The 10,486-nt window shown below is 61.8% G+C and overlaps 2 protein-coding genes across 2 annotated transcripts; both read left to right on the top strand.

The window, feature by feature from the left end:
- The first annotated feature begins 1,449 nt into the window (after positions 1-1,449).
- Positions 1,450-5,085, top strand: TRIM50 (tripartite motif containing 50). Its single transcript, XM_027896337.1, has 6 exons — positions 1,450-1,857; positions 2,538-2,633; positions 3,475-3,705; positions 3,963-3,985; positions 4,258-4,382; positions 4,484-5,085. The coding sequence occupies exons 1-6, from the start codon at positions 1,450-1,452 to the stop codon at positions 5,083-5,085; spliced, it is 1,485 nt and encodes a 494-aa protein (XP_027752138.1).
- Positions 5,086-6,905: 1,820 nt separating this feature from the next.
- Positions 6,906-10,337, top strand: NSUN5 (NOP2/Sun RNA methyltransferase family member 5). The gene is made up of 10 exons (XM_027896319.1): positions 6,906-6,999; positions 7,106-7,228; positions 7,404-7,575; positions 7,655-7,763; positions 8,047-8,185; positions 8,551-8,666; positions 8,985-9,163; positions 9,245-9,449; positions 9,521-9,673; positions 9,841-10,337. Exons 1-10 carry the CDS (start codon positions 6,907-6,909, stop codon positions 9,944-9,946), a joined length of 1,395 nt encoding a protein of 464 aa, XP_027752120.1. The 5' UTR covers position 6,906; the 3' UTR covers positions 9,947-10,337.
- The last annotated feature ends 149 nt before the right edge of the window (positions 10,338-10,486 follow it).

The raw sequence follows: 10,486 nt of genomic DNA, 5'->3' as shown, positions 1-10,486 counted from the left end.
CCGTGGTTTAACCAAAAATAAGTAGTTAATAAGAAAGTTATCTTCACTTAGTTGATAACAGTATCTTAAGTTAAGTTATCTTAGACGTGGCTGATAGCGAAGTGCTTTGGTAAAAACGTTCCTGGGAGGGATGAGGGAAATCCCAGCAGGTTTTGGGAGCAGTGGCTGCGAACTGGAGGCAAACACTGGCTCTTATCTGGGCTGCTGCCCAGTCATGTGGTGTGTGTGCCTGGTGGGCAGCCCTTCCCTGGGGTGCGCCCTGTCCTCTTGTCCAGGGGGACGAGAGCCTGCCTGGGCTGTCCCGTGGGCAGGGAAAAGCCTCTGGAAGGGCTGCAGGAGAGGAGCAGCTGGACTCTCCATCCCGCTGCTCGGAGACAAGCGGAGGGACATCCGTGGGGTCCCGTGGAGGGCACGTGAGTGGTGGGGGGTTATTTGGGTCTCCAGGGGGTGTTTTTGTGTGAGCAGAGGGAGCACCCGAGGCTGGTCCTCCCTTTTGGGGTGCCTGGTGGGTCGCAGTCTGACCCCAGAGCTTCCCTGGGCTCACCAAACCCCCGTGGCAATGTGTGACTGCAGCCCAGCTCAGGACACAGCCTGCCTTTTCCCTGGGGAAATGGCCAATTCCCTGACTCCAGGGTTTATTTTCTTTGCCTTAGGGTATCTATTCTTGGAGTTCAGGTTTCTATTCTTGGAGTTCAGGTGTTTTTGCCTTGCCCTGGCAGTTCTGTCCCATTGGAAAAAAGCAGGGAAGGCAGCGCTGCCCGACCTTACAGGTGGAAAACAGCTGCCCTGTGCTCCCCAGAGCTGCTGGCAGAGGATGGGATTTGGGCTTGTGTCTCTCAGGAGCGCTGTCCTGGAGCGTGGAAAGCAAAAACAGGTTTCAAGGGGGTGAGCTGCGTCTCAGCTTCCCAAAATCCAGCCCCATGGGTGTTTGCTGTGTGATGGCTGTCCCTGTATCCAAGATAAACGTGCTTTTTGTGATTTCCTTCTGCTTTTGCTTAGATGCATCACTTGAGCTGATGCCAATCCTTCTGAGGATGTCGATGGGTTGAGATGAGAAACCCAAAGAGATCTGTGGGAATCCATACAGAGGGGAGTCAAGACTGGGGGGTTTTTCCAGCAGAAAATCCCTCCTGGGTGTGTCTGAGCCCGACCACACAGGCAGGACTCTGGGGATGGGCTGATGTGACACCCCTGCCAGCTGGGAACAGCTTAGGGGTGACACCCAGGAGCCGTGGCCAGGTGTGGCCACAGACCCACAGCGTGGGCTGAAATCGCCATCCTGGACTTTGTGTGGAGCTTAATGATGAGTTTACAACTGCGTGCGAGGGTGGAAGTGTCATTGCCTTGCCATCCCCAGGCGCTGAGCTGCGTCTCCACTCATCTCTGCTCCTCTTGGAACAGGACTGATCCCCCCCCATCCCGTGTCTCCCACAGCGGGAAGGTGTCGGGATGGCTCGGAAGATGAGCCTCGCCGAGCTGGAGGAGCAGCTGCTCTGCCCCATCTGCCTGGAGGTGTTCAGGGAGCCGCTGATGCTGCAGTGTGGGCACTCCTTCTGCCAGCCCTGCACGCTGTCCCTCCACGGGGAGGGCCAGGAGGGGCAGTTCCCGTGCCCTGTGTGCCGCCAGCCCATGCCCCGTGGCCCCCTGGCCCCCAACGTCACCCTGGCACGGCTCATCGAGGTGCTGCGGAGCAGGGGCGAGGCAGAACCCATGCCAGAGTCCTGCCCAACCCACCACAACCCCCTCAGCCTCTTCTGCGAGCTCGACCACGAGGTCATCTGCGGGCTCTGCGGCACCATCGGCGCCCACCGGCAGCACCGGCTCACCCCCATCCCCGCCGTGCACTGCAGGATGAAGGTGAGGGCAGAGCCAGCCAGGGGCACCTGCAGTGCTTGGGGGACAGGCTGGGAACGGGGCCAGATGTGGGGCAGGGGTTGGGGGGCAGCTGTTTCTCAGGTGTTTGGGGTGCCGTGTTCAAACAGCATCAAAAGGAGTCTGGAGGTCAGGGTTGAGGTGCCACAGGAGAGCAGGGGGGTGGGAAACAGGAGCCCCAGCCAGGCAGAGCAAACAGCTGGTGTTCCCTGCCCAGAGCCACGTGGAAGCCCCAGGAATGGCAAAACCACCCGTCCCCCTCGTTCCTGGCACCGGGGAGATAAGAGCAGGAGGCACCAGAAAAGCTCCTGTGCCACTGCTGGGACCAGCACTGTGAGGGTGCCCCTGGCTGGTGCTGGCCTGGGGTGTGAGACGTGGAGTGTTGGGAGTGGGAGAGGTGACACGGTGCTCCTGGCAGGAATGGCTGGGCAGTAGCACCTGGACTGGGGCCATGCTGAGTGCTCTCCTGCCTCTGGCACCTCCAGATCCTCCTGACCATGAAAGTAAAGATCAGCAGGATGTGCAGGGCCCCAGAAAGCTTAGGGAACATGTAGGAGAATGTGGCTCAGGAGGGCCACGTGCTCCCTGGGGGTGACAGGCACTGCCTGGGACCATGGAGGTTCCCTGGGAGGAAGGAGGCCACCTCCATGGTGCTGTGTTTCCAGGAGGAGCTCTCTGTTCTCCTGACTAACATCCAGCAGTGCCAGAGGAACCTGGAGGAACAGTGCAGCAAACTCATCAACAACAAAAGCCGGGTCGCAGTGAGTGCCACGTGCCAGGGGAGCCCATGCCATGTCCCCAAGTCCTTTGTGTCCCAGAGTCCTTGGTGTCCCTGGAGCAACCTCTGCTCCTGATTCTTCCCAGCTCACCCCCCTACTCCTCTTCTCCTCTTCTCCCCTTCCCTGCAGCAGCAGATAGGGCTTATCTTCCACCCTGCTCCCTGAGTTTTGTGTTCTCCACGACACCCAGGGACTAAGCCCAGTCCTGGTTTTGGGAAGGGGGAAGGAGCCCTCTCTGGTGCCACAGCCCTGTTTCCAGAAGGGTGATGTAACCTCTCCGAGCTTCCTGCCAGGAACTGTTTGATCCAATGTCCTTGGAAGTGGGGAGATAACAGGTGAAAATGGCTCTGCTCGGAGCAGCCTTCCCACTCAGGGCAACACTGCTGGCTTCACATGGAGGTTGTGCCTGGTTTAGCTACATTTCCCATGTGGAAGATGATTCCAAGGCACCTCCTGACATCCTTTCTGAGGCTGAAGCTTCCCAGTGGGGCTCAACCCAAACCAAAGAGGAGCTGGAGCTGTCTCCCCTTAGCCCAGGCCGCAGGCTCTGGGAGCAGAGGGATCAAAATGCTCTTTCACTTTGATGAAGCTGGTTGGGATGTCAGGAAGGGAAAATCTGGGGGAGAAGAGGTGGAAGGCGGGGGTGGGATGGTGGTGAGGTGTTGAGGATGGAACAACATCCAGTAGAGAGCTGCTGGTTATTTGGAAAGGCAGGGGAGGGCGGCCTTGGTGGCTTTGGGGGGTGACTTGGTGGCACCTCTGACAATACAAAGCAGGTGAAGGAGCAGGGCAGCCCTGCAGAGCCACGTGCTCCTCCCCACAGGCTGAGGTGGATGTCTACAAGTGGGTGGTCCGGAAGGAATTCCAGGAGCTGCACAGGTACATTGATGAGGAGAAGGCCACCTTCCTGGGGAGCATCGAGGGGAAGGCAGCCCAGCTCATCTCCTCCATCGAGGCCCAGGTCAAGCAGACATCGGACGCCCTGCAGAGGCTGAGGGAGATGCAGAGCTCTCTGGAAGCCCTGGGCAATGAAAATCAGCTGGATTTTGTCAGGGTGAGTGTGGGTGCCAGCCTGGTCTGCAGCCCTCAGCCCCTGCTCACTGCCCTGAGCACCCCTGGGCACTGGGTGCCCTCACCAAGCTGGGACACCAGAGAAGTGGGATGCCCTGTCCAGCCAGGGCTCTCCCATGGGAGAAAACTGCCCTCCAGGAGAGGCAATGCCCATAACAGTTCCAGGAGAGGAAAATCTTAGGCTGGAGAGGCTGAGAAGCTGTGCAGCTGTATCTGACTCTCTTCTCTTTTGTTTTCCAGAAATATGGCTCCTCCCAGTTCAGGTGAGTGGTGGGACCCAGCAGCAAACAGCAACTGTGGGAATGGCAGTGCCTCCATAGCAGGCTCGAGGTCCCAGGCCAGTGGGCACCTCCACATTGCTGAAGCAGCCTCAGGAGACACTGCAGGTGTGAGGGACGGCCTAGCCAGAGCCATCACCTCCACCCCAGACAAGGGCACAAGCAGCTGGTGTCACACCAGTGGCTCCATCATACCAGGTGAGAAGCGGTCACACGCTGCCCCCATCCCCTGTGTCACAGCTGTCTCATCTTTCCAGGTCAGAGCTCCCCAGCCTGCACCCCAGTGATGGCACCTTCAGCCCCGTGTCCTTCAAGCCCTGTTTCCACCAAGATGACATCAAGATGACAGTGTGGAAGCGCCTGCACCGCCGTGTCCTGCCAGGTACCGTCCTGCCGGGGGCCCTGGCACAGGCAGTGCTGGTCCTCAGGGCTGAGCCAGGCTGTGCCTCCGGTGTGCCTGGAGCCTGCCTGCTTTCCTTCCAGCTCCAGAGGCGCTGAAACTGGACCCAGTGACAGCACATCCCCTCCTGGAGCTCTCCAAGGGGGACACGGTGGTGCAGTGCGGGCTCTCCCAGCGCCGGGACAGCAACCCCAAGCGCTTCAACTCCAGCAACTGCATCCTCACCTCCAAGGGCTTCTCCTGCGGGCGGCACTACTGGGAGGTGATAGTGGGCACCAGGAACCACTGGCGCCTGGGTGTCATCAGGGGCACCGTGAGCCGCAAGGGGAAGCTCAGCAAGTGCCCCGAGAGCGGGGTGTGGCTCATTGGCCTGAAAGATGGGAAGGTGTACGAGGCCTTCAGCTCCCCGCGGGTGCCGCTGCCGCTCACGGCCCGGCCCCGGCGCATCGGCCTCTTCCTGCACTACGAGAGGGGGCAGCTGAGCTTCTACAATGCTGACAGCCCTGACGAGCTCAGCCCCATCTACACCTTCCAGGCGGAGTTCCAGGGCCAGCTCTACCCCATCGTGGATCTGTGCTGGCCCGAGCGAGGGTCCTACTCCCCTCCCATCATCCTGCCCACGCCTGCCACGAGCCGGCACCCCTGGGCACCCCATCCTGCCCCCAGGGAACACACGGAGCAGTAGGGATGAGGCTGTGGCTGAGTCCTGGGTGGGGGTCACAGGCATGGAGTCGTGGAATGGTTTGGGTTGGAAGGGACCTGAAAGACCACCTTGTTCCACTGCCCTGCCATGGGCAGGGACACCTTCCACTAGCCCAGGTTGCTCCAACCTGGCCTTGGACACTTGCAGGGCTGGGGCAGCCACAGCTTCTCTGGGCAACCTGTGCCAGGGCCTCCCCACCTTCACAGGGAAGAATTTCTCCTGTATATTTAACCTAAATTTCCCCCCTTTCAGTGTGAACTCATCACTCCTTGTCCTGTCACTGCAGCGTCCCTCTCCAGCTTCCTTGCAGGCCCCTTCAGATCCTGGAATGGGCTGTGAGGTCTCCACACAACTTCTCCAGGCTGAGCAGTCCCAGCTCTCACCCTGTGTGGGTGTGTGCAGGGTTGTCCTCTCATAGAAGCCGTGGTGCTGCACAACAAGCTTTAGCAGCACAGGAGGGTCCTTCCCCTCTCCCCTAAGAGCATAAAATGTCAGCCTTCACCTCAGCAATCCCCATTCCCAGCCTGCCAGGCTGTCCCAGACACCCGAACCATCGCTGGCCTGCAAGGATCTCCCTATGGAAAGGCCTGTCTGCCTGGAAAGTGTGAGCCACGAGTGTCCAGAGTCTTTGTGGCATGTCCTTCCCAATAAAGAGAGTTTGAGTTGGGTGGGCTGGTTGCTGGCTGACATGGGGACACGGAGAGACCGAGCAAAGTGGAGCTGAGGGGGCAGCTGTGTTGCTCTGCAGGGCAGGAGGGGTTGCTGGAGGGGGGACATGGGAGCCCAAAAAGCAGCCACAGAGAGCTGTGTGCAGACAGCAGGTCAGTCACAGTGGGAGGACACTGATCTGCTCCGGACAGTGCCTTGTCCAGCTGCTCAGGGCTGAGAGCTGGGGTGGGGAACTGTGTCTTTTCCCCAGGGCAGCCTCCTCTTTCCAGGGCTGGGCATCCTTGGATTTGTTTGACTTCAGGATGAATACCACCAAAGTCTGCAGTAAATCACCATCAACATCCACGTGTCATGGACATTGCTAACATTGTCGGTGCCTTGTTCCACTGGAACAGCTGGAGCAGCCAGGGTGGCCACGGTTGGTGGCCAGGGTCACTGGGGTGACAGAGGTGGCCAGAATGACCAGAGTGACCAGGATGGCCAGAGTGACGGGGGTGACTGGGGTCACAGGGCTGACTGGGCTGATAGGGGTGGCCAGGACCACCAGGGTGAGCAGGGTGACGGGGCTGAGGGGGGGTCACTGGGCTGGCCCGGGTGATAGCGGTGGCCAGGATGACTAGGGTGCTGGAGTGGCCAGGTGGCTGGGATCACCGGGGTGACCAGGGTGACCAGGATAGCCGAGGTGGCTGCTACCTCTGGGGTGAACAGGATGATGGATGATCAGGGTGATGGGGCTGAGCGAGGCGACGGGGCTGGCCGGGACGACCAGGGTGGCCGGGGTTGATGGGGCTGAGCGGGGTGACGGGGCTGGCCGGGATGACCAGGGTGGCCGGGGTTGATGGGGCTGAGCGGGGTGATGGGGCTGGCCGGGATGACCAGGATGGCCGGAGTGACGGCGATGATGGTGGCCGGGATGCCGCGGCTCGAACCGCCGGTCCCGCACAGCGGCTGCCCCTCTACCCCTACCAAACCCGGCTGCCCCTGCCCGGGCCCGCCCGGCCGCCGCTTCCCCCGGGGTGGAGGCGGAGCCGGAGCCGGATGCCTGCTCTCGAATCCCGGATCCCAGCCCGGCTGCCGGCGGGGCCGCGCTCGCCCCCTCCCGCCCGGCGGCCCGGGGTGTTAGAAGCAGCGCACATGGCGCTGTACAGCGCGGCCGCCGCGGTGCTGGACGGGCTGGAGCGCGGCCAGGGCGGCCTCAAGAGCCTCGTGTACAACAGCGGCTTCCCGGTGAGCCCGGGGGGATCTCAGGCCCGGCGGGGGTGGGTCGGAGCCGGGGGTTTGGGGGAGCCCCGCGGTGTGCGGCGGTGCCGCTGAGCCCCTGCCCGTCCCGCAGCACGTCCGGCAGCTCTACGCGCTGGTGTCCGAGACCCTCCGCTACGCGCCGGTGCTCCAGAAGCTGCTGGATGGCGCCGCGCTGCTGCAGGCCGAGAAGAAGCTGCCCCCGCAGCTGGCCAAGGTACGGGGGAAGCGAGGGGTCCCGGGGGTGGGATGTCTCCAACCCGAGGGGGCCGGGATGTCCCGGAGCCGGGGTGTCCCTGGGGCCGGGATGTACCGGACCCCGGATGTCCCGGAGCCGGGGTGTCCCTGCGGCCGTGGTGTCCCCATGCCCTCACCCCGTGCCCTCCCCGCAGGTGCTGGTGTACGACCTGCTCTTCGGCAAAGGGCTCAAGTGCGGGGGCCGCTGGAAGGCGCTGGCCCGGCGGCACCGGGCGCGGCTGGAGGCCGAGCTGGCCCGACTGAAGGTGCGGCACAAGGTGAGCCGCAACGAGGACCTGCTGGCCCCGGAGCAGGCGAGCCCCGCAGGTGAGCGGGCTCAGGGCTGGGTGGGCACCACGTGCTGGGAGCTGTGGGGGGCTGTGTCTGACCCGCCTGGCCCTCACAGCCTCCCAGGTCCCGCGCTACGTCCGGGTCAACACCCTGAAGACTTGTGTGGATGATGTGATCGACTTCTTCAAGCGCCAGGGATACTCCTACCTGGGCAAGGCAGCCAGGTGAGGGTTTCTTCCTGCTATCCCACCTTACCTGGGGTGTCAGCAAAGCAGCAGGGGCTTGGGATGAGGTCTGGTGGGTAGAAGGGTTGCTGGTCTTGGTGCTCAGGGTGGCTGGGCTGAGGTTTCCATCACCCGACACTTAGTTTCTGCCTTTGTGGGTGCTGCCTGGAGCTGGGGAGGAACTGTGGGATGAGGGGGACTCAGCCTGGGCTCTGGAGGGCTCTGCCATGGCCATAGTGAGCCAGGACTATGTGTATTCATCCTCCATGTGTCTCATGGGCAGCTTGGAGGAGCTGAGGGCCCTCTCCGGAAAGAAGTTCTTGTTGGATCCTCATCTCCCGGAGCTGCTGGTTTTCCCTCCTCAGACAGACTTCCATGACAACCTGCTGTATACTTCAGGACACATCATTCTGCAGGACAAGGTGGGAGCAGGAGGCTGCAGGGGTGGGAAAAACACTGACAGGGTGTAGGGTCAGCTCCTTCCATGAGGGCTGGGCTTTGCTGCAGCTCTTAGGTCAAAGCAGAAACTGCGGATGCAGCCTTCCCTGGGGCTTTGCTTCCATAGCCTGTAGGTTTGGAATGAATTCCTGGGCTATAAAACCCTCCATGGGAGCTGGGGACCAGCAGCTGGGAGGAGCACGGGGTTGTGGACTGGGCAAAGCTTCCAGTTCTGGTGGCCTTGGCCCTGTGTCGCTGCGGTCCCTGTGACCACACAGTGCCAGCTGTGCCCTGAGGAGGGCTTGGGGTGCTGCTGCCCACCCCTCTCACGGGCTTGTCCCTCTTGCAGGCCAGCTGCCTCCCTGCCTTCCTCCTCAGCCCTGCTGCCGGCTCCCACGTCATCGATGCCTGCGCTGCTCCCGGGAACAAGACCAGCCACCTGGCTGCCATCCTGAGGAACAAGGGGTGAGGGCAGGTTTGTGGGGGAGAGTGGAGGGAGGGGGAAAGGTGGCCCTGGTCCCCCCAAGCACATAGAGAGCACGAGAAGGTGGCAGAGCTGCAGCCTGTCACCCTGCCCCAAAAACTCAGGTGAGCTGGTGGCTCTGACAGCCCTGGGCCACTGCAAGCACCTAAGGGGACATGAAGTCACATAGGGGTTCACTCCCAGCCCCTGTACCCCTGTGGGGTGGGGCAGCTCCCAGGCTGTGCCTGCCTGCTGTTTAGGGGTTCCCGGGGCCAGGTGGGATGTTCATGCCTGTCTTGGGCACTGTGCTCTGCCTCCAGCCAGATCTTTGCCTTTGATGTGGACCCCAAGCGCGTGGCCACCATGAACACGCTGCTGGCACGGGCAGGGGTCACCAGCTGCCAGCTGGCCCAGCAGGACTTCCTGGCTGTGGACCCCCGAGACCCCAAGTACAGCAGGGTAACCCATATCCTGCTCGACCCGTCCTGCAGCGGCTCAGGTAACACAGGGGACTCTGGCTGCTCCCCGAGGACGGGGCTGGGGGTGTGCAGACCCCTCGGTGACAGCTCCCATCCTGCAGGGATGGTGACCCGGGGGCCTGGGGAGGAGGTGGCCCCCAGTGCCGAGCGGCTGCAGGCGCTGGCCGGGTTCCAGCAGCGGGTCCTGGGCCATGCCCTGAGCTTCCCAGCCCTCCGGCGCCTGGTCTACTCCACCTGCTCCGTGCACCGCGAGGAGAACGAGGATGTGGTGCAGGCTGTGCTGCAGGAGCAGGGCTCAGCCTTCAGGTGGGTCTGCCTGGGTGGCTCAGGGGGCTTGTAGGGCAGGGTTTGGTGCTGACCCTCATCCCAATCCACAGGCTGGTGACCGCCTTCCCATCCTGGCCCTGCCGAGGACTCACTGCCTTCCCTGGAGCCGAGAGCTGCCTCCGGGCGTCCCCCGCAGAGACCCTCACCCACGGCTTCTTCGTGGCTGTGCTGGAGCGGTGCCAGGAAGGGGCTGATGCCCCCAGGTGAGAGGAGGGCACTGAGGGTCTCCATTTACTTCTGGGGGGCACCACGGCCAAAGCCAGGGCTGCAGGGCACCCTGGGGAGGGTGTGAGGGGAGGCAGAGGGGTCTGGGTGGGTGCAGGAGCAGGGGGCAGGAGCTCTGGCTCAGGATGTTTGCTCTTGTCTGCAGCTCCCTGCCTGTGGCAGCTGAGGAGAAGCCACAGCCCAGAGAGGAAACGGAGCCAGGAGCAGCTCCCAGGAAGAGGAAGAGGAAAAAGCAGCGGGTGAAGGAGTGAAACAATTTTTTGGACTGCCCCCTGCCCAGATGGGTTTGCAGGGAACACTCCTGCTGCCTGGGCACAAGTCAAGCCTTGTGCCAGCTGCAGCTGCAGGGGGAATTCTGTAACCCCTGCACTGAGTGCCAGCCCCGGGGGTCACCCTGGTGCCAGGGAGGGGGAACTGGTCACCCAGGGCTGCCCCTTGCAGCCAACCCCCCTCAGGTTTGCCCCCAAGGCAACCCCCACTCTGCACCCCGCAGGGTCTGGGTGCTCCAGCTCGATGAAGGGTGTTGTTTTATCATGTTCCCCTCCCAAAAATTCCCGAACCCAGCCTGATGTGGAGCTTCAAAAAAAAAAAGCCTTGAACTGTAGAAATGAAGCAGAATAAAGTTTCTCTTCCTCTACTGTCTTCTCCAGCTTGTTTGTGCAGTCCTGCCACTGCTCGTAGTAGAGGCAAAATAGGAGGAGAAAAAGTGAATTAATAAATAATAATAATAATCCTCTCCCTGCGCCTACCTTTGACGAGGGGGAGCAAGGACATATGAGTCAGAGTGTGCT

The sequence above is a fragment of the Empidonax traillii genome, unplaced genomic scaffold (genome assembly GCF_003031625.1).
Source record: "Empidonax traillii isolate 1590-97213 ecotype Southwest subspecies unplaced genomic scaffold, ASM303162v1 scaffold492:size733235, whole genome shotgun sequence".
In the NCBI taxonomy this organism is placed as follows: domain Eukaryota; kingdom Metazoa; phylum Chordata; class Aves; order Passeriformes; family Tyrannidae; genus Empidonax; species Empidonax traillii.
The sequence above is the reverse complement of the archived record's forward strand: the minus strand, read 5'-3'. Positions and strand labels throughout refer to the sequence as shown.